The 24,689-nt window shown below is 36.7% G+C and overlaps 1 protein-coding gene across 1 annotated transcript in view; it reads left to right on the top strand.

Moving 5' to 3' along the window:
• Positions 1 to 2,190: 2,190 nt before the first annotated feature.
• LOC132118204 (synaptotagmin-6-like) overlaps positions 2,191 to 24,689 on the top strand; it is a 44,675-nt gene continuing 22,176 nt past the window's right edge. The window contains exon 1 of the mRNA XM_059527871.1: positions 2,191 to 2,410. Coding sequence (XP_059383854.1) covers positions 2,254 to 2,410 — 157 coding nt within the window. The 5' untranslated portion in view covers positions 2,191 to 2,253. The remainder of the gene's footprint in view (positions 2,411 to 24,689) is intronic.

The following is a 24,689-nucleotide window of genomic DNA, read 5'->3' as shown; positions in this document are numbered from 1 at the left end:
TTGAAATACATTTTACTTTTGACTATACCATGCTAGTAGAACAATGTCTTATAAAATAACATAGGCACTTCAACAAAAGCCAGTGATCAAAATTAGAGAATAGCGATGAATGTAGCACAAAGAACTTAGGTTACAGCAACGTAGTAGGAAGTGTACAGGGCCATGTTTTGAATGACTTCAGCACATCTGTGGCCACAGGACATCACTAGTTTCTCACACTGCTCTGGTGTGATCCTCTTCCTCTCTTCTTCCTGTCTCTTAGTTCGGTGACTGTAGTGGGTTTCTTAGCCATAACTTTTTCACTAAGAATTTTCCAAAGTTTTTCAGTCGGGTTTAGATCAAGAGTCTGGGCCGGCCATTTCATTATTTCAGTGTTCTTAGTTCCAAGGAACTGTTTTACCCATTTTGCAGTGTGACAGGAGTATTTCTTGCATGAAAATTCATTGATCGATGCTTGCAGGGAAGGAATTGCATGCTACTGCAGGAGGTTCTGATAAAAATGTGCATTCTCCTGCTGCAGAGAACATTCCCAAAAACCATGACACTCTCTTCCCTTTATTTTTACACACTCTGAATTCAGTCTTTTCCCAGTTAGACGATGAACATTATGTTTCCCATTGGCCCTAAATAAATTAAACTTGCTTTCATTATTGAAGTGAACTCAGCAAAGGTTCTCTTCAAATTTTTTTAAAAGTTGAGACACAGCTGAGACAGATCCTTACCCTGTTCAGCACTGAACTGGCGAGCTATTCCAGCTGCAGTGTTGAACCGATTGCCCATTGAGATTCTCCACATTATCCTGTCCTCTCATGCATTTGTGGATTACCAGCATTTTTGGGGGGACTTGAATGAGTTAGTGTCATTGTAAAGATGCAATATTCTAGAAATCATGCATTTGGAAAAACCATCTTATATTGCAATGACAGCAGTCGGGCTTCATCTGGACAACCTGCTGTCGAAGGGCTTCAGTCATTTTAGAATGGCTCACTATCTTACAGTCAGTGAAAACTGGAAAGTTAGGTTGCCAGTTAAATAAAGTTTGTCAGATAATTAAAGAAATTAGCACGATGTGCCAGATTAACACCAATAACTGGGAGGTAACTGAAAGTGTTCTCTAATTTTGATCAGTATTCTTTTTCAAATATCTCATTAAAGTTTTTTATATTGTGCTTCAAAATATATTTAACTCATGAAATATTATTTAAAAACTGTGCTTTTACTCCTGATGTTAGGATAACTTCAAATAGGACTAAGCAGTGAACTTGAAACTTAGAAAATTGTAGGTTGTTCTCTAATTTTGATCTCCGTATGTTTGTGTGTACTGTATATATGCATATGTTTTAAAAAATATATCGATTTTTTTTATCTGGTTTTCTTTACAGATACAAAATACCCCATAATTCTGTTCTCAGATATCTTGTGTAGCACTATGTTAAAGTGACCTTGAGCTATGGAAAGGCGCTATATAAATAAAACTTCTTCTCTTGGCAGTTCAGTTGCAAGAAATTAATACTGCTGTTGACTGAGTGCTCTGAATATATTAAAATCTCCATATATCACATTGGCAGTGAATATGTAAACACAGTTAACTACAAACAGTCACATATAGTTACAATCATCATAAAACAGAAATTAGAGTAATGAATCATCCATGGTCGCTCTACAGTAGTGTCCTTTAAGACACAAATGGTACATACACAAGCACACACTATTCCCTCTGCTCACATGTATGCACACAGGGCTCTGATCTCTGAGGACAGGCTCAGAGGAGGAGGCGGCACTGAGGGACACATCGACCTGAGAAAAACAAGCCCAATGGTCATAATGAGAGGCTTTTCATTACAGGGAGCAGGGATTGGTGTGGGGCGGGGGTGCAGAATGCAAAGAGGGCTGAAGGAGGCAGATGCTCAGCGCTTTATAATCACAGCCTCCCTCCTGCGCCGCTGGACTCATTTGTTGCATTTCATCTGTGGATCTTGAGATTAAATGTGATGCAAAAATGCCATCTCTGGAATACCTGGGGGCGTTAGTGAATCATTAAGCACTGCACACACATGTTTATATGATACACCCACATAAATGCACAAACAAAAACTGTGACAAACATTCTTGCACACGCACTTGAGGAACAATAAGATTCAGCAGCAGGAGAAACTTGCGTTCATGTGGCTGCTTCTGCGGCGCTGTGGGTGAGAGGGGGTGTGTTCGGATCCCGCTGGAGGAGCCAGTAACGCCGAGGATGTGTCAGGGAGCATGACTGCTGCCGGAAAGGGGCATGACATGATCTGTCAGAAGGCAGTGTCTCTCATAGTTGACCTCTGTACACAGGACAGCCCGCAGCTGGACCACAACACCTGTGAGGAGTTCCTCTTTCTCATCTCCAATCAAGAGTACAACCACAAGGATTCAGGTAATGACCAGACTTTTCCTTTAGACTTATCGTTCTGCTGCTTGTAGAGTGGATTATGTTGTTATTGATGGTGTTTTTCTGAATGAGAATCTCATTTAAACCAAAAATTGTTTTTATTTTGGCTCAGGAACAACCGTGAAAAAGAGCCAGGCTGGTATCCAGATTAAAATTACCTACTCTCAGGATAGCATCACTCACAGTTTGACTGCATTTCTGTGTGGGTTGTTATGGGAATAATTATTTAAGTCCAGGACTGCCAGCACTGCCAGACAAAGATTCTTATCAGATGATACTCTTAAGAAAATTACTTTGGGAGAAACGTTTTCAGTGTCCCCAGGAGATTTGCCACAGTGCTTATTGCGCACCGTGACAGAAAAATTACTGTGTGCTCATGTTTTAATCAGAACTGTGTTGTAGTATTATTAGATGTGGACTAAAATGTTTGATCATGTGTGGAAGCCTTATCTGAAACTTTTTTCTTTTTTTTTCTGTAGCATAGATTCAGTATTTTTTCTTCAGTTATAGGGTCCCATTGATCTGTTAAAAAATCTTTTTATTAAATTAAAATTAAAAATCTAATTTAATTTCATTTAATTCCATTTTCGGTGACATAACAGGGTTTGGAAAGTTGTAATTGTAATGTGCACATCTGTGAAATCATTAAAGAGGAAAGGGCAATAATTTTTTTAAATGCATTGCATTAAAAGCAACCATGTTAATTTTTAAAAAAAATCATATTATTAATCTTTCTTTTATTATTATACATTTATTATTATTATTTTTTGTTAATATTTAAAAAGCATTGCATTAAAATCCAATCATTTTATATTTAATCAAACTTTAATTATATTTAATTATTTTATTCATATACTTTTAAAGTCAATTTAAAATGGCTGCTTTTAATGTTTACTATAATTAAGCATTAAAATTAAGCACACACACAAGCTTTAAAAGTAACATTTTGCATTAAAATCAATAAGGCAATTATAATAATTTAAAAAAAATGAAAAAAATAAAAGCATCAGTATATTGTATATCAAAATAAAACATTTTATTATGAATATTTTAAATTCTAATCTAAAATGTTTTAACATTATTGTATATTTAAATATTCTATAATGTATTTTTGAAAAGTAAAAATGTATTTATTTAAATTCTTAAACTTGAGGAGAGATTTGAGGTATAATGGCCTTTTGAAGGTCTCTTATATTATTTTGCTCTGTTCAATCAATTTGCTTGCAACCAGACTGGAGGTATTTTTGGCTGGTTTTGTTGTTGTCATTCTGCCATGTCGATGTGTTGACAGACCCCTGCTTGGAAGAAATGTGTCAAGTGAATGTAGACAAAAATCGTGTCACTTTGTATTAACCTCACTAGGCAAATCGAAGGTCCTCCAGCCCACCATTGGCATCCATGGCTGAGCCGTGGGGGCACTAAATGCCACGGCATGTTATCGGACCATCACTGTGAATAACTAGTGCCATATAAAAGCTGAATAGAGGCTCTTTTCTTATATTGTTGAGGAGATTTAAAACCAAGAGTCTGGTTTCCCTCAGAGGGAAATGTCAAGCAGCTGTGTTTGAAAAGTGGGAGGAAACGTTCCTCAGGAGTAATTCACATGGAAAATCTCACATTGTGAGATAATTGTGCGAGGAGGTGATAATCCTGCATGTCTCAATGACAAAATGTTGTTTTTGTACTATATTTGTTTATCATTTTGCAGCATTTCCTCCTGCCTTTTTGCTGGCTGCCAAATCATTGCGATTCTGTAAACAAGCCAATTTTCGGTCTCACAAATGTCAGAAGCCTTGTCTAAGACTGAGTCATTCAACATGTGTGTCTGTGATTTCTAATCTCTGGCAAACACCGGCGGATGCAAAATTTGAAACATTTTGACAGAAAAGAAGAAACAATAGCACGTTTCTGTGTTTCAAATCCAAGCATGTCTGTTCCAAGCGCACTGAGGTAAATACTACATGGCTTCAGGTTAGTTTTGAAAGTATTCCAGCGTAAAAACCTTCATGGGATTGGGTACTGAAGCACAGATGCTGTTCAGGGATGGCAGGACACAGTGTGGCTGTGAATGATGGATGGAAAGCCCTGCATAATCCCATTAACATTCAACAGATGTCTAAAGATGAGACCCACAGTAGAGGAAAAAACAATGCTTACCTTTATGAGTTTGGAGTGCTGTTTAACTGAAAACAGACTGACGCCCTCACAGTTGTCCTTATATGCATGCAATTGAAATGATGGATGCCGGATCACAGGTGATGTGTCAGATTTCCACATCAGCTCTAATTAGATTGTATCTCATTTTCACAATCCCATCAAGGCTTTATTAAGCCAGACTCCCTGCAGAGGACATTAGTAGCAGATGAGTATTCATTAGATTGTGCTGCATTCTTTGAAAGGATGGAGAAAGTTTTGCATTGCAGGTGTTGAAAAAAATCAGTGGTGCAATATAAGCCACTTTCTTTGTTGTGCCTTAGAGTTTTGCTAGAATTATAGAGTTTTTAATAATTCATATGTGTCTCATCAAGTCTTTTATAGAAAGCACAGTATTTAACCTGCAAATTGGCCAGCAGCCATTTTGGCTTGAGAAGATAATAGACTTTTGCTGCACCGTTTTTACCGAGGCAGATAGATGCTACGACAAGTCCAAGAGCACTGGCTAATTTCCATGATTATTATGTGTCTTTCTGACACTGGGGTAATTGTTGCTGTGTGTGTTGTTGGAGCCCAAGCTTGAGGGGACTGGGGTCTGAAAAGAGAGAGGTGTGAAAACCAGTCTGTCTGATATAAGCACAAGCTGCAGCTGATGGATACATATTATAAACCATGTCTATACAAATCCTTAAAACAGTTTGCCCTTTACAGTATATAATCCTTAGTTGAGCATTTTCAATAATGTCAAGCTTCATTTTGGCCACATGTACTCACTCATAAAGACATTCACTGTGTCAGAATATGCCTGCTTTCAAACTATATAGTGTAGAAAGATAGTATGCTAGAAAATATTATGTCTGAATTCATAGTATTCATAAAACAATTGAATCAAAGGTATATATGACCTACTAGTTTCCCGATATTCTGGAGTGCACATTCAGTGCACGCTTTAAATAAAAAAAATGTAATTTAAATGTATGCATTTAGCAGACGCTTTTATCCAAAGCGACTTACAGTGCCTTCAGGCTAACAGTTTTTACTTAACATGTTCCCTGTTAATCGAACCCACAACCTTGCACTGCTAATGCAATGCTCTACCATATATATATATATATATATATATATATATATATATATATATATATATATATATATATATATATATATATATATATATATATAACAGCCAGGTTTTTATGCATAGTCAATAGATTAAATTATTAGGTTACTTTGACCATCACCCACTATAGTTCAAAATAAACTGCAAAGGTGATAATCAAGATATTTCATGATAAGTCAGTTAATGAGTTTGGGAATGTTTTGAATAAAAAGGAAAAAATACATAAAACATAAGTGCTGTTGTGTCTGCTGTGTGTTATATGACGAATCAGTTTTGTGTACTTATTATTCATTGTGTTGTATAGAGCCAATCAATCATTGCAAATACATTATATGGCATGCAATATCTTCCTTGTCAGTGTAATGCAAATGAGGTATGTTTGGCAGCAAACTCTTCCTCTCGTTCTGTGTCATGCTGTGTTAACAGACAGTCTGGGTGTTACGGTGCAGCAAGAGCATCTGCTCAAACAATGACAAAGCTTTACAGACATTATCTTCGCTGTTTCCTGCAACCCGCTCAGTTGAAGAAGCTGTGTTTTCTTGTAAAGTGTTATCTTGAACCCCCTGCAGTTATGCCCATCACAGTTGGGGCCGACATTATGGGTATAATGTGAACAAGCAGAAGCATACCATCATGGTACATCAGTGACAAAAAGAAAAAGATCATGTGTTAATTATCTTGTACAAAAATGGATTAATTTGTTGTTGTTGTTTGTTTGTTTTGTTTTTTTACTTTTTATGTATGGTTTGTTATTGTCTAACCCAGGGGTGCCCAAACTCGGTCCTGCAGAGTTTAGCTCCAGCCTGTCTCAACACACCTGCCTGGAGGTTTCTAGTATGCCTAGTAAGAGCTGGATTAGCTGGTTCAGGTGTGTCAAATTCGGGTAAAACTATAAAAAATTGGTTTTGGTAATTGAAATAAAGATAAAATAAAATAAAATATAAATATTAGATGAAAAACTTAAACAGTAAAACAATGAATTTGCTGTCAATAAAAAACGGTTGCGGTTACGGTTGCTGTCAAATCAAAATTGTGAACATATAGGGGTTTTAATGTTAAAAAAGTTATATATAAATATTGATTTATTTTTTAATTTTTGTGCTGTCAAATAATAAATTGCAATTGATCACATCCAAAATAAAAGTTTTTGTTTACATGATACATGTGTGCTGTGTATATTTATATATGTATATATATATATATATATATATATATATATATATATATATATATATATATATATAAATACATACATGCATTTGTTTTTAATTAAAATATAAAATTTTATATAATATAATATAAATTATATGAATATTAATATAGACATGTAGATATTTTCAAAATATATATTATACAGTATGTGTGTGTATTTATATATACATAATAAATCTACAAAGAACACACATATATTATCCAAACAACAAATTTTATTTGGGATGCAGTTAATCATGATTAATTGTTTTACAGCACACTTTTTTTTTTCAAATATGTATAGTTTTTTTTTTTTTTTTTTGGAACAACAGAGAAAAATTTGCCACCCTGACTAAATCGGCCACATTTTTACATTGAACTTCATTTTACATTACCTAAACAAAAATTATAACTGGCAACTAACATAATAATATATATATAACATAATATAATATGTTATATATATGCCCTTCAGTATGTCTCACCTAGACTTACAGTTTCAGTATGATAGAAAACTGTACTCATCAAGCAACTTCATGCCATCTTTAAATTTCAAATCAGAAAGAAATTGCTTGTGGCTACATAAACAATCTTTTACTAACTGAGGCAATCAGACAGTAATTGAAAATGTATGAAAGGATCAAAAGGCATGTGAGTAGAAATTTGGCAAGACAGGCCTATTTGATTTGATTAATGCAAAGTCAATTGTATATTATAGAGCTGCATTTACAAGGGAGCTTGATTTGTTTATTTTAACGATAAACTCTCCTAGCAGCAATAATCTTCACCTTTTTGTACCATATATTATGATTTCATGCTCTCTGGCCTTTATAAGACACTCATGACTGGTTTTAATCATGCATGAAAGTTGGTGACCTTTTAGGTCACTTCTTGAAATTCCAACATGCAAATCTAGTATCCACATAATAACTCATTTTCTCTCAGATGACTGTCTTTCACTGTGACATAATCAAGCGAGGCGTGAAATTACGAACAACATAAGAGTGTATGTTTTCCTGTGATGTCAGTGACATGTTCTTCATTGGCCTTCTGCTGCTTTAATGTTCTAAACCGTATGTGAAAAACAAGCCTCTCGTTCAGTGACAGCACAATGTCTGAAGCCTACTCCACTCATCTGTTTACGTACTGAGCCGTTTCAGTTCATTAAACTTCAAAACAGTTATATTGTGCAGCCGAACAATAGACAGCACAAGAAAACCGTTATCTCTCCACACAAGCACTCTTGTAATGACATTGTGGATTGAATTGAGTTTAGAGTGCACTCGTCACCAAACCACAGGCCCATCTCGTAAAAAATGCATTTGTGAGTTGGGGGGTGAGTTAGATGTAATGTAATTAGAAAATGTCTGATGTACATGGAAAAATGTGGAATGAATGCAGTAACCATTAAAACAGGTGCTGGAGGGGGCGAGTAAAGGGTCAGGATATGAGACCCACACTGAATGTTAAACAGTCATGAGGAGTCATAGGTGACTTGAGAGAGGGTACATTTTGCTCCGACGATCTGATATGAATGTCTAAAATGAATGGTGTCTTTAAAATAAGATGAGATCTCAGTTATACCTGTCACCTGAAGAAAACTTGCTTTTTTCATCAGTGGCCAGCAGCAGTATCTGTTCTATCTTTTTATGGAATCCCATTTCTGCCTCAAAGTAAAATAACCAAATAAATAAATTAAGTGTGACTTCTATTTTTCATAATTGAGACTTCACATCTTACAATTGTGATTTTATAACTAAGAATTGAGACTTTATATCTCAATTGTGACTTTAATTTTGCAATTGTGGCTTCATATCTGAAAATATGAGTTTATCGCACAGATGCAACCTTATTTGTTTAGAAATTAAGTCTTTAAATATGACAATTGTGACTTTTTTTGTCATAATTGTATCTTGCTATGCTACTTTATTTATCGTAGTTATGACTTTATATCTTATAATTGCAAATTTGGCTTACAGTTGTGACTTTCATTTTTAGTAATTGTGTCTTTATATCTTACAATTGTGACTCAGTTTGTTATTTTAGCAAGTGTATCTTAATATCTAAACACCTTATTTGTCATAACTGCAAATTCATACCTACAACTGCAATGTCATATCTCACAATTGTGGCCACATTTCTTCTAAATGCAAATATCTCACCATTAAAACTATTTTTATTTTATTTTATTATTGCAATTAATTTATTGTAACTGAAACTTTATTTCTCAATATTGTACAAATACTGTAGTTCTGTTATGCATTATAATGTGCATTAAGTCAAATCTTAAGGGAAATATTATACTCCACAGTGAAATCTTTGGAGACTTTAGGAATTTAGACTGGCATGTCCCCGTTTTTCTGTCCTGAGAAGCTGCTGTAATTAGTGAAAGGAAAATAGGACTGTGACTGCCTGAGGCCAGTAACTCCAAAGACATTGAATGATAGGAGATCAATCCAGAGAAGCTAGTGTAGATTAGCTGAACAATATGAAAGAATTCTGCTGACCACTGTACTCTCTCAAGAATTCAAGAGAACAAAAAACACTGCAGACCACTTCTAGCTGGGAGCCTGCTGCACTGGCGGAAAATGGCAGAGTCAATATCATGACTGTGATGTCTTAAGTTGCCAAATATAGAGAAACTGTGAAAAGAAAAGTAAGATTACTGTCAAAGACTAGCCTCATTTTAGTCTCCGTGCCATTTGGAATCAGCAGGATTTGGGGATTTTATTCAATAGCTAAGATTCAGTGGATTATGCATTGTCCACAGTGCCATTTTTCAGTCAGCTGCATTTCAATGCCTTTCTTTTCCTCTCTCGTTCTCGCTTTCATTGTACGAGCCAAACTGCCTGGCTTTGTTTGATCAGGGAAAACAGGGAAATAGAGCTCTGTGAAATGACTGTGCTTTCTCATTAGAGCTTAAATTTGGTTGTTTATTTGCTGTGAAATTAATTGAATTGCCAGTAAAAGTCATTGGCTCATGAATGTGCTTTCAGACAGACATGTCTGAAACCCAGTGACGCAAATTCCCAGAGACATAATAGCTTTGATCAGCTCATGTACTGTAGTTTGTCATATATAAAACACCTTTCCCCCATTTTATTTTTCCCCCACAGTGCCCTTTTCAGATCATTTTTTCACAAGTCCTTCCTTAACCTTTTCTCCTCCTTTTAAGTGTGAGTCCCAGTCCAGATGTGCTTTATTAAAGGATTGGTGGATTTCGACCAATCTTAAAGCACTCCCAGAACATCTGAAAATAGCCAAGGGGATTTTGATTTTACTTTTCAACATGCTGAGTCTCTAAAGCATGCAGGTTCAAACCCGAGCCTCTTTTGCTTTGAACCACTCGCCCAGAATCTCCCAGCAGGCTTCCAGGTGCTGTCAGATCTGTGTCACGCTTGCTGCAAAAGATGACCTGAGATATAGATATATGGCTCATTAGAAAGATGAATGGCATGTCCGGTGATGCCTGACCCTGAAGCCACGGCTTGTGAGCTTTCAGAATGCAACTTCCTCGCATTGTGGATGCAGGCACCATATATTTCCCCTGGAGGTGCTTTAAAAGCCAAACCTCTCAAGCGGGAACTTTATTGTCAAAAATGAAAAATTCTGATGTGTTCTTTATTGACACTCAGAAACCATCTCATTTGTCTTGAAAATACAACTTCCTGGCATGTGTAAATAAATTAGGCTTTCTAGTGCAAAAAGCTTGACTTGTCAGTGAAATTGCCCACAGTGTCAGCCTTTGCATATATGTATAATATCACAAAATAAGATTAAATGTTAACAAAATCGCTGTCTATGAGATATGCACTTTTGTGACCCTTTCTAGAATTTTCCATATGGTCTCTCATAGTGATATCCTTCCATACTGCATTTGATAAGTGGTAACAGGAAGAAGAATTAGTAATAAATATATATAAAATATAAAATAAAAAAATTTAATATATATATATATATATATATATATATATAAAAGAATACAAATTCTGTCATCATTTACTCGCGTTCATGTCATTCCAAATGAATTTGATTTTATTTCTTCAGTGCAGCACAGAATGTGAAATATAGTGGTGCTACAACATGCTTTCCATGCAAACATTTTAAGTTTCAAAAAGGCATCATAAAAGTGGCCCATTACACATATTTTCTATGTTCCACAGAAGTAAATCAAGTGGGTTTTGAATGACACAGAGGTGAGAAAGTAATGACAGTTATTTTTATGTTTGGCTAAACTCCCCATTTAGATACAATGGAGGACATACCCTAAAGTCATAAAAGCACCATAAAAGTGTCTTTTTAAACTTATTTCTGTGAAGATAGTAAATCAAGTAGGCTTTGAATGACACAAGGATGAGAAAATGAGAGTCGTTTCAATGTTTGGCTGAACTATCCTTTTCATTCAATAAAGCATTTAAGTTCCAAAAAATTACAAATACTCCATAAAAGTGGTCTGTTAGACCTTCAAGACGCTGTTTTCTATGATCCACTGGAGAAAGGAAAAGAAGTGGGTTTTGAGTGACACAAGGGTGAGAAAATAATGAGAGTCATTCCCATGTTTGGCTGAACTCCCTTTTTAGATAAAACTGAGGACATGCCCTGATTTCACATTAACAATTCTTTTAGGCTAAGCAGACACCTTTTTCCTCTCTAAATTAAGCTACAAATTAAGGAAAATCAATTTGGTAATTGCAAAAAAAAAACTAAAAGAAAAGGCAATTTTACACTACAGCGCTGCTGAATTCACTCAGGGGCTCTTGTGTAGCCTTGCATACATTATGTGTATCAAAATAGCTCTCGTTCTTTAGGGCTGTAGTAATGGTTACAGTTTGAGAAACACGAGGTGCACCCTGGTGCAGAAGATAGCAGCAGGAGGAAGGTGGTCCCGGGGTCTGACTTCTCTCCTCATTGACTGTGCTGAGCTGAATGCAGCGGATAGGGTGATGGTAATCTAGACGGAGTGAGGCAGGGGGGAACCGCTATCTCTCCAGCTCGGGGGAAGATAGTGCTGCAGTGTGGTTCAAAACCCACCGTGGACGCAGCAGCCTGAGGCTGGGGTGAAATACAACCATTGGAATATTAAAAGGTGGTGTGTCTCACACATGTTCTCAGTCCATCCGTCTTTGCAGCTGTCACGGCTCTCTTTAATCAATCCAAACTGCATAATCATTGCTTTTCATCCATTGACATATCCTAAACTCACTTGATCTCCTGCATTCACTAAATATGTTTGATATTCATGAGGTTGCCTCATTAATATGCATGCACCAAACTTATACAGCACCGCTGCTTTGTTAGCTGTTTCTCTGGTGTTTAACATCTAGCTCTGCCCCCATGACACAGAGGTCTGTGCCCTGCGTGTTGTGTATTGCGCCATGAGGTGCAACACCACTGGGATTATGGGAGTGTGGATTATTTGTAAGTGTGCGTAGAGCTCAGTGAGGGATCTGCCCCCAGCATTTCGCTGTATCTTGATGACTGGCTTGCTCTGACTGCCATAGAAACGGGGTTCTTAAGCACGGTGGAGGCTCATTCTGCCTGGGCGCTGCCGAGCGTAAGCATCACAGGAGGAGAGGGAGAGGCAAAGTGTGAGAAGGAAGACTCAAGTATCGGTGAGTACAAAAATGTTGGACCTTTTAAGAGTAGTTTGCATTTGTTTGAACAGCTTGTGAATGGGTTTGTGCATCAAGGGAGAAACAGGTTGCATGAGCATCCTGAAAAAAAGAGGCTTCCTATACACGTGCTTCTTTGATTTTACAACTGTCTGAAGTAGTTCCTGCTGCAAAATTCAGATTGTGCTAGCTAAATCTACCTTAAAATGCTTTTAAGGTGGATTTTACCTGGTCTAAGCTGGTTCTTAAGATCTTAAACAACAACAAAAAAAACAGCTCAAGGTGGTCAGTGGCTAAGCTTGGTGACTGGTCAACCTGTTTAGACCATCTAAAGACTAGCTTAAACACTTCAAATGGATTTTCCAGCAGGTGTATCAATGTGCGCATTTACTATGTGTGTGTGCACGTGTAGCAGCGTCCATCACTTCAAAGGGGGGATGCAGTTGCTCCTGCGCTCTTTATCGCTTTTATTTTACCTCTCAGGTTGAACTCGAACACTTTGAAAGCAGACGATGACTGAGTGGCACTGTAGGTTTTTGTTTTTATCCCTTGCCCTTTCAGAAGCCTTTGTAAATATTCAATCAAAGGGGTTTCTGCCCACACCACGTCCTCTGTGTGTGTTTTTGTTGTTGTTTTCTGTCTTTTATGAGTTCTTTCCATCTGCCGGCAGAGTACGTACTGATCTTGTAGTCTGGCATAACAGCGTCTGTGATCCTCTATCACTTTGTCTGTTTGTTTGTTTGCGTGTGTGTGTTAAGTGAGCAATCATGGCTACAGGGTACATAGCCCCCCATCAGCGATACTGTCTTACCTGCTGCACAGGGATCCTAGCAGCGCATTGAGTTCAAGAACAGTGCATGGGGTAGATGTCAGGTTAGGTTAGGTATAACTCAACTGGGGGCAAATCTCAGTGTCTCACCCTGCTGGAAACCCCTTGTAAATATGTCAGTCCATCTGTGAAGCACACCACTGGCACTGGCACTGGCACACCCTCGTTCCACAGAGAGAGAGTCCTGCTCTGCCAATGCAGCAGTGCAGTCAGAGTGAACAAACTTTGGCTCTATCGCCTCCCAAATATACAGCACTATCAGAAATCAGTAGTGTTGCATTATGCATGCAGAAGAAAGCGTTTTAGGTGCTGATGGTGGAAAAGTGTGGATTTGCGCCTCACGGATCTATTCTGTGTTTGTAATGCTGTGCATGTCTGCGGCGTCACTTACCCACTTGTTTCATGTTGTCAGTTTGAAGACCATCTTATTGCTGCAGTGTTTGGAGATGCTTAGTGATCGCAGGGCAGATCATGTGCAGATTAACACATTTTGCTGATATGATGGGGGTTGATTAGCCTGACTACAGGGTTTTTTTCTGTTTCTGCATCTCTTTTACTGTGTTTTTCACTTTCTATCCCTGACTTCACTTTCAGTTTTTCTCCTAAGGCTTATTCATAATATGTCTGAAAGATTTTTCAGACAGAACATATGCGGCCCCAAAAAATAAACAATCTTTTTACATAGAAGAAAGGATGCTAGTTAACATGTCCCCATTAGCCCCTACTGGTAGACTGTATGTTGTAATTACACACTCTTTTTTTTTTTTTTTGTAACTAATATAAATTTGGCTTATATTTCAGTATAATATAGTAGATGTTTCATCAAAGCCAGTATATTTTGTAATGCTCTTAAAATGATAGGTCACCCAAAAATGAAATGTTTTAAATTATTTACAGACCCTTCATGTCTTTCTGAACTGGTATTTTTTATCATTTCATAACAAAAACTATGACAAATAGTGCTAGGTGATATACCGGTTCAAACGGTAAACCAGTTTGAATTACGAACACGGTATTAACTTTAAAAAAAACAGACAGCATTGTGAATTGAGAGGAGATCCTTGTTAACTGAGTACACCTCTGACTAGTGGTTTGAGGATTTTTCAGAACTATTAATAACACAACAAATTTTTTTAACTTGGCAAATAAACTAACTGTAAACATCCGTTAACAGAAGCCAGAGATACTGCAAATGAACGTAAAGAGAAGAAAATACTGTAGCAAGCAGAGCAAGATCACTATTCTCGATGTGCAAAATGTTGGAGGAAAATCCTAAATACTAAAATGGAGTGGAGGTTTATATAAATGTATCTCTGAAGGGAGCTGACTGTCTTCAGAAAGGTTTAGTTGGTATTTTCTTTTCATCTTACCTCTGTATAATGCACATTAAAGTACTGTTAATAAGCACCTCACTGCTTTGTTTTTAGCTGTAACAAAGGAAATGCAGATATGTTTTATGTAGCATAATTTCACAAAGCTAAAATCACACCTTACTATTTTTGCTTTAAATTTTGAAATGATACTAATCTAATTTACGTCAAAAACTGTATGTAGCATGTTTGTTTGGATCATGATTAAATTTAATTTAATGCATTCTGATTCATATAACCACCAAGAATCATAGACTGCCAGAGTCCAAAAAAAAAAAAAAAAAACCTTTTTGGTCACACTGCCCAGCACTAATATACTGTATAATATGTTTGATGCATTTAATTTAAAAATACATTTTCAGTGATAAGAGTGCTCGGAAAGTTTAGAAACATTGCAATTATTGTACGTCATTGTAAAATTTCAAAACTGTTCTTCAACAAAACCATTCTTCAAACTGTCATCTTTGATGTTCTGCTGAAGAAAGAAAGTAGTTTGGATCGATGTGAGGATAAACGACCCCCTTAAAGAGTGAAATGGACTGTATTTTTCCCTGTCTGCCATCTTTCGTATTACAGCTCAGGGTAGTTACCAGAAAAGGGTTTGCGATTGTTGTTGTACCATTAGTGGTGTAATGACATCATTTTTCCTACAGCTCTAGAGAGTGATTAGTCACATGACATTTATGGCACAAAAACAATTGTGTCCATAAATAAATGTAAATACCATTGAGAGGAATTGGAATGCTAATATATATTCTACTCCAGGTGTTGTAGAACAGATTAGCATATTGCAATGATCTGTACATTTTCATGTAGATGCTAAAACTAACCATGTCACAAATTCTTTATTGTACTTGATGTACATAGATTTGTTTGCTGTTGCTGAGTGTCATTGTATCTGACTTCTTGTAAACAGGCCTTAACAACATTACACATGAGCTGACGGTGTCAAGAGAGAGGTTACCCAACGGTTCTGGCCCTGCAGGACGCTTTAGGGCTTCACAAATGTCACTGGCAAACAAAACTGTAAAGAATTCCCATGTAACAGCTGGATGTGTGAACCAAGTGAGACACTATGGATTTTGTAACTTGTAAAGTCTGTACTGACAGGTGGCAAATGTGAGTGCCGAGGTGTGAGATGTGCTTAGAATGTGTGTGTGTGTGTGAGAGAGAGAGAGATTCCCGGAGAACCAGTAAAGGAGCAGTCTGTCTTATGACTGTAAAACACAGTAGCGCTCTTCCCCAGGGGTGTTACTCTGGATCAGGCCAAGTCTACATTTTTGAGTGGAAAATTATTGAAAATGACATAATTCAGGCTAGTACAACATAAACAGAGATGCAGATATTGTGCTTCTGTGAGATTAGGAGGGCAGCTGTTTGGCTGTTTAACTTGAATGAATCTCATTTTTATGATATTCACATACTCTCTCTCACACACAGCAAGCTCTATGTATCCCTTTGTGTGCAAAAGTAGTTTGTAGTGTGTTCTGTCAATAATTTACCCATGCAGTATTAGTTCCTCATGTTATTTTAATGGGAAATTCTCCCTCAGGCAACACTAAGGACACTTGTCAAACCTAAACACTTCAGCTTGAGCAGGTTCTGTAAAACTATCTCCTATGTGGAGAACATCCTGTGGCCAGAAAACATGTTTCTTTACAGTTGACCAGGAACAGCAAATAAATCTTTAATGTGTTGAGGTAAATAAAGAATGTTACACAGAATGTGGTGAGAGCAGTGCTTGTTTTTGAAGGGATAGTTCACCCCCAAAAATGTTGCAAAACCATAACATGCTTAAGAACTTTTTTCTTCATAAAAGTTTATATATATATATAAATTAGGGTGACATTTTTCAAATAAAGCTTTCTAATAAGTTTAAATACAACAAAATACAACAAAAACATATTAATTTAATAACCAGGCCAAAAATGTTACATTAACTATATTTATAAATGTTCTGGATGAGTTTGTTTTTATATTTTTAGCTTTCATTCAGTTTGTTTTAATGTTTAGTTATGTGCTTTTGTCATTTTTTTATCGATTTTTTATATTTCTATTTATCTTTATTTTATTTAGTTTTAATGATTTCAGTATTTAAAGTTAAACATAATTAATTTAAGTTTTTCATGTAATATTTATATTTATTTCAGCCTTTTACGCAATAGCCTGAGAGGATTTGGTGATCTGAGAACACTTTATGATAAGGTTCCATTTGTTAACATGAACATTTACTAATTCATTATTAAAATCTAAATGTATCTGTTAATATTAATTAATGGACCTGAGCTAACATGAACTGACAATGAACAGTTGTACTTGTATTCATTAACATTAACAAACATTAAGACACACTGTAACAAATGTATCGCTCATTATTAGTTAATATTAGTTAATGCATTAATTAACATTAATTAATTAACCTTATTGTAAACTATTAATAGTTTTCATTTAGTAACACTGGTCAATAACATACACTGGTGAATCTTTTTTGTTAAACTGTTCAATTAAATTACCTGTCTGATTCAATGAAGCAGAATTATGCTACATGTGAGTAAAATGGCCATTTGGGATGAAGCGATTAACTACAACCCGAATTCCGGAAAAGTTGGGACGTTTTTTAAATTTTAATAAAATGAAAACTAAAAGACTTTCAAATCACATGAGCCAATATTTTATTCACAATAGAACATAGATAACATAGCAAATGTTTAAACTGAGAAAGTTTACAATTTTATGCACAAAATGAGCTCATTTCAATTTTGATTTCTGCTACAGGTCTCAAAATAGTTGGGACGGGGCATGTTTACCATGGTGTAGCATCTCCTTTTCTTTTCAAAACAGTTTGAAGACGTCTGGCCATTGAGGCTATGAGTTGCTGGAGTTTTGCTGTTGGAATTTGGTCCCATTCTTGCCTTATATAGATTTCCAGCTACTGAAGAGTTCGTGGTCGTCTTTGACGTATTTTTCGTTTAATGATGCGCCAAAATAGGTGAAAGATCTGGACTGCAGGCAGGCCAGGTTAGCACCCGGACTCTTCTACGACGAAGCCATGCTGTTGTTATAGCTGCAGTATGTGGTTTTGCATTGTCCTGCTGAAATAAACAAGGCCTTCCCTGAAGTAGACGTTATTTGGAGGGAAGCATATGTTGCTCTAAAACCTTTATATACCTTTCAGCATTCACAGAGCCTTCCAAAACATGCAAGCTGCCCATACCGTATGCACTTATGCACCCCCATACCATCAGAGATGCTGGCTTTTGAACTGAACGCTGATAACATGCTGGAAGGTCTCCCTCCTCTTTAGCCCGGAGGACATGGCGTCCGTGATTTCCAACAAGAATGTCAAATTTGTACTTGTCTGAACATAAAATACTATTCCACTTTGAAATAGTCCATTTTAAATGAGCCTTGGCCCACAGGACACGACGGCGCTTCTGGACCATGTTCACATATGGCTTCCTTTTTGCATGATAGAGCTTTAGTTGGCATCTGCTGATGGCACGCGGATTGTGTTTACCGACGGTGGTTTCTGAAAGTATTCCTGGGCCCATTTAGTAATGTCATTGACACAATCATGCCGATGAGTGATGCAGTGTCGTCTGAGAGCCAGAAGACCACGGGCATCCAATAAAGGTCTCCGGCCTTGTCCCTTACGCACAGAGATTTCTCCAGTTTCTCTGAATCTTTTGATGATGTTATGCACTGTAGATGAGAAGATTTGCAAAGCCTTTGCAATTTGACGTTGAGGAACATTGTTTTTAAAGTTTTCCACAATTTTTTTATGCAGTCTTTCACAGATTGGAGAGCCTCTGCCCATCTTTACTTCTGAGAGACTCTGCTTCTCTAAGACAAAGCTTTTATAGCTAATCATGTTACAGACCTGATATCAATTAACTAGATGTTCTCCCAGCTGAATCTTTTCAAAACTGCTTGCTTTTTTAGCCATTTGTTGCCCCCGTGCCAACTTTTTTGAGACCTGTAGCAGGCATTAAATTTTAAATGAGCTAATTAAGTGGATAAAAGTGTACAATTTCTCAGTTTAAACATTTGCTACTTTATCTATGTTCTATTGTGGATAAAATATTGGCTCATGTGATTTGAAATTCCTTTAGTTTTCATTTTATTAAAATGTAAAAAACGTCCCAACTTTTCCGGAATTCGGGTTGTAAAAGGAACCAGAATTTTCTACATATTTAGGTAAGTGCCTTTTTATTTATTCCCTTGGACCAGACATTACAAATAGTGATAGCATTTGGTTGCATTACAATGCTACTAATTGGTAGTAGATTGTTACTGTAAATCTATTGTTACAATTATTTACATTCCAACTCTGCAAAATGACATACAGTGGCGCATCAATAATATCAATGTCATTAATTCCCGAGTGTCTTGTAATCCAATGCAACATCAATCCAGTCTGTTGTTATATTGAAATGATCTACAGTGTGAAGAATTCTTTAATACGCTTGTGTTTCACAGAAACAAGAACAGCATCCACATGAACAAATAATGGCAGAAATAAGGGAGGAACTACATATGCCTTTAAACTTGGACCCAGTTTTGATGCATTAGCTGTAATATAAATTTTTCCCATCTGTTCTATTCTACATTGAAAATATGCAAAATAGACTCCCCACCCACTTCTCATCTGTCCTAATGCAGTGTGATGTTTCGCCCAACAGCCTCGTGACTCCCACTGTCATGCCACTGTTAAGTCAAGGATCAGTGAAGTGATGCATTACTCTCTCTAGTGCTGACATGATGTTTATTTCATGTCACAGGCCAAAGGCCAGAAGGAACCAAAGCCCTGAGCTATCAAGGCAACTGATTAGTCAGCAATTTACAAAAAGCATTAATGTTATTTACAAAGGTTTATATCTGCAACAACTGTCTGCCTGACCTTCAAAATAAGCCCTGATCCAGTGCAGGCCTGAGGTTGGTTGGTTGTGAGTAATGCACATAGACAGTTTTGACAAGAAAGGATGTGAAAAGCTCTGATATTACCTTCTACTGACACTCTAGTGTCTTTAGATGTATAAAATGTGTGTGTGTGTGTGTGTGTGTGTGTGTGTGTGTGTGTGTGTGTGTCTGTGTGTGTGTGTGTGTATATATATATATATATATATATATATATACTGTATATATAATATTTTACATTATATATTTTTTTCATTGATTATTTATGTTGATTAAAAGCAAAAAAATTAACTTCCAAGCAGCAACAATCATCATGCAGTTCAAACATTCAACATCTACTATTATTTTCTCCTTCCAAAAAGCTAAATGTTTCTCTTTTGTGATTTTTTTTTCTTACATAAGAAATATCTATTTGTGCCAAGAGGCCCGTCTGACACATGATATTAATGGCTAAACACAATAGGTTGGCTTTTCAATTTAGTTCACACACTTTTTTCTGGGATTCAATCAAATGCTAAACGAAAGCATCTACCCATGTTCCATATTTTTATAAAACAGCAACATTCACAAGATCAGGCTGACAGAATCATGACTCATTTCAGCAATAACGTGTCAAGAGAAAATCAGACATAATAGGCTTTTTTTCCCCATGGACAGACGGGGCTTACCATTTTAATGCCAGCTGTAGTAAAAAGAAGTGAAACATTAAATGAGTCTAATCTAATTTTACAGCTAAGAAATTAAACCCTTCTGAATTTATTATGATACGTGTTCAGATGAAAGCAACTATAAACCGGCAGGAGATGCGTGGGCCAAATCCTACAAAACTTTATCATGTTTTCCATGTCATATAAATCTCCCCGTGCTCATATAACGCTACTGGTGTCTATCCCAAGGCATCTGTCTCCATGATTTCTGGGATGTGTTTTTGCCCACCATTAAAGATCTATCAATTAAGTATATATCACTCCTTATAGAAATAATTAAAGTCCAGGATATGTGTAATAGGAGGATATCTGTGATGGGTTCAGTTATTATAAATAGGAGATTGTATTTTCAGTTATTATATATAGGAGATTGTATTTTCAGTTATTATATATAGGAGATTGTAAATGCTGCAGTGGGTAGCGGGGACAGACAGCAGCTCTTTTATTGCCAGGCCACACAGTTAATTGGCACACCTGAATCCACTGCGCTTAAAATAAGCATAACAAACTCAGTCAACTGTCAAATGTCACATGCATGTAATTGTAATTTTTGTAAAAGAAAAAAGAAAATAATTGTTTGTTGAGCCCATATGGCATCTCCTGCAGTACGTCTCAGTTTTGTTTGTCTGAAATGCACAGGCAAAGAAAATGTCTGCCATCAGTATTGCAACACACTATTATATGGAAAAGTGACTCAAATTTTAAACTGCACCAACAAAATGTAACCTTTGTGCCATTTTGTAACTCTGAACTCTTCCATAGAACATATTTTCTTTTTTTAAATACAGATTTTTTTCTGTCAAAAAATGATAATAAAAAAAAGAGAAAAACTGTGAAAATACCACAAAGGTAGTTTATTGTTAATTTTAAAAATGACTTTAATAGCATACAATATGTATAATAGTACTGTACAATTATATGTATGTTTAATTAAAATATTAAATAGTATCCAAAATAGTATATTAAATAATGTTAAATAGTGTATTGGACACTGATTCTGCAGAGTAATCCTTCACTCTGAGGATAAAAAGTGAAAAAAAGAGAAAGTGATTTGACATACAGTCAAGTATGGTGACTCATACTTGGAATTCATGCTCTGCATTTAACCCATCCAAAGTGCACGCACACACACACACTGTGAACACACATCCGTAGCAGTGGGCAGCCATTCATGCTGCGGCGCCCGGGGAGCAGTTGGGGATTCGGTGCCTTGCTCAAGGGCACCTAAGTCGTGGTTTTGAGGGTGGAGAGAGAGCTGTACATTCACTCCCACCTACAATTCCTGCCAGCCCAAGGCTCGAACTCACAACCTTTGGATTACGCATCCGAATCTCTAACCATTAGGCCACAACTTCCCCCTAATAAGACTTCACATGACCCACACCGTTGGTGGTTGGTGGATTAAAGTCATTACAGCAACAGTTCTCTCATGAGTCTGTCCTGGATATGGCTGGTATATCAATGCAGTACATTAAAAATGTTCATTGATGTTTTATTCCTTCTTACCACCACTCGTCTGTTATTCCAATTAGTGTGTTTTATGTTGATATAAAAGCACAAGTGGGTGTATTATAATAGAAGCGCTAAAAATAAGGATGATTATTATTTTACATATCAACCAGGGTTTAAATTAGTCATCAGAATTAATTGACTCTTCCGAAATGGTTGTTTCAAATGTAGATGTATGCAAAGACCTGAATAAATGCTGCAGCCTCACCACATTAGCTACTGAAGTAAAAAGCCTGAACCTGTCATAATATTGTTTCCAAACTGAAGTAATGATGTGCAAGTGTTGGTGTTATAGCGTGCTCAGTATGATAAAGTATAGCATATGCCAGTTTAATATAGCTTTATTGTCTTTTGTAGTGAGACAGAAACACATAAAGGAGACACATTCTGTAGATTGTCACTGGAATTTGGTGGTTCCTATCTTGGTCCTGACCAGCAAATAAGATGTCTTGTAAAGAACACTTTTCAAAAGTTTGGTGTTAGAAAACAAAGATATGAATAAAGGCCCCTTGTAGTGAATCCATGCGTTTTTGTAAGATAAATATCCAGATTTCAAATGTAATAAACACTTTTTTTCTCACTTCTGCTCACGCAATAGCTAAACATAGGAGCATCTTTTATTAAGATACAGAATAACTAATGGTTTATCATTTGTTGTCATATAAACACCTGGCTACTGTTGAAATGATCTGCACTGGCATGTTATTGCTAATGGGACAGTGTGGATGTGAGGGTGCACAGCAGCTGTATGTGATTTGTAACACCTTTCACACAGAGGTCTGTGTGGTAGATTCAGATCGATAAACACTTCAGACAATCAAGCTGTGTCGAATAAAGGATGTGAGTTCAGGAATTTAATAGCGTGTGTGTGCATGCAGTCTGTTGCTAAGCCATGGGAACCATCCTGTGAGACATTCAGGTAGGAGGTGAGCAGATTACTTAGTGTTGTCAAGGGACTGGCGCTTAACATTATGCTTCACTTCATACATCTTTCCACTGTGCCCATGACTATTCCTTTTTTTTCTTCTTCTTCTTCTTCTTAAAATTGTTCCCACTTCCAAATAATGTCACTCAAAAGTTTTCAGTGAATAAGTGAAAACAAGCTTTCACATAATCTACATTTTTATGGCTAGATTGACAAGCTCTGTTAACAATAGGGATTCAGAGCAAAGAAAGCAATTGTGTGCTTCCCTTGCGGTCTGGAGGTTTACCAGAGAAAATATACAAAGTTAAATAGTCAGAAAGTCCCTTTCAGATAAGTCTGTACACTCTGCGACCATATTTGCAATGCCTCCGGGCAGCTTTTTTTGGGCATCCAAAATAAAGTGAAAAAGTGAAAGTGATGTGACATTCAGCCAAGTATGGTGATCCATACTCAGAATTTGTGCTCTGCATTTAACCCATCCGAAATGCACACACACAGAGCAGTGAACACACACACACACACACTGTGAGCACACACCCGGAGCAGTGGGCAGCCATTTATGCTGCGGCGCCCGGGGAGCAGTTGGGGGTTGCGATGCCTTGCTCAAGGGCACCTAAGTCGTGGTATTGAAGGTATACAAATTGAAGGTATACAAATAACTTGAAGAAGGAGGAATGAAATCCTGAAACTGCTTGCCACATTCACATTTAAATAACGTATTTAATTGTTGACTAGCTCTTTATTTAAAAGGTGAACTTATTCTGCTATATTGTGTGATGTCCCATTTATAAATAATGTGAATTCTTTGTATATATCCAGAGTTTTGTCATGAAATTATAAATGGTGCAGTCCGGTAGGTCTTACTCAATCTGACATAAAGATATAATCAATGGTGCAGCTGATTGGTTCTTTTTGTATCAGTAGCCAATGAGCTTGCTGTTCATCATTCAGAAACTTAGCTAGTGCTTGCTGTGGCAGTTGCAGTGCACTTCAAACCCTCCACCTTCCCCAGCTCCACCTGTCTAGATCTGCTACGGGGTGATTCATGTATGTTACATTTGGGGGTTATTAATACATGTTATATGTGCAGCAGTGGTATTTCTTACATGCTCACAACAGCAGCATTTCAATGGTAACTTGCTTACTGACAACTTGCTCTAATGTGATATTGCGTTCACAGCAAAAGGTGTCTGTATAAATACAAGGTGATTAAATATGACTGTTATTTTTCACTGCACACCAACATTTATTTACTGTAACCTTTGTATGCATTTAAAGGTTATAAATACATTTTTTTTCCCTTCTATTTTTTTCTTTTCTCCATTTTTCCATAATTTAAAGTGCTTGAAGGAAAAAAATCTCCTTGATGTTTCACCAGATGTTTTATTCAGGGCTAAATTCCAAAATCACCGTCTGTTTGTCTGGTGTATTTCAATATGATTCTGTGAATATAGCATTTTCTTTGTCTCTTGATTATTATTATCCTTAAGAAACTGTGTCTGTGGAATTTTGAGCTTTCGAATGTTTTGATGATAGGCTTGCGGTTCTCTTCTTAGACCCTTGGGTTTAGCTTAAAGTCTCATATGAGCAGGATATTCCTCAGATCACGTTCACTTACATGGAAGAAATCTCTTCTCCAAGACTTCTTGGAGTCTGTCAAGCTCTGGGACTGTGTGTTATTGCTAAGAACATGGTCCAGATGCATTAGCCTGTGTTACAATGAATTTATGAATGTGTGCCTGAAGCTCTACGAGAGGCTGTTTACCTCCCAAAGTCTTAGCGTATGAATTCTGCATTGCTCCCAGCAGTCCTTCAGTTTGAGAACCCCGGCTTTGTTTGCAGTGGCGCTCCGCCGTTTGGAGATCCAGGGAATTAGGGGATTTGAGATTGCAGTGGAGAAGGAGCTATGAAATAGAGCAATCTAAAAATG

This window comes from Carassius carassius, chromosome 37 (genome assembly GCF_963082965.1).
Source record: "Carassius carassius chromosome 37, fCarCar2.1, whole genome shotgun sequence".
NCBI lineage: Eukaryota > Metazoa > Chordata > Actinopteri > Cypriniformes > Cyprinidae > Carassius > Carassius carassius.
This window is presented reverse-complemented; position numbering and strand designations above follow the sequence as displayed.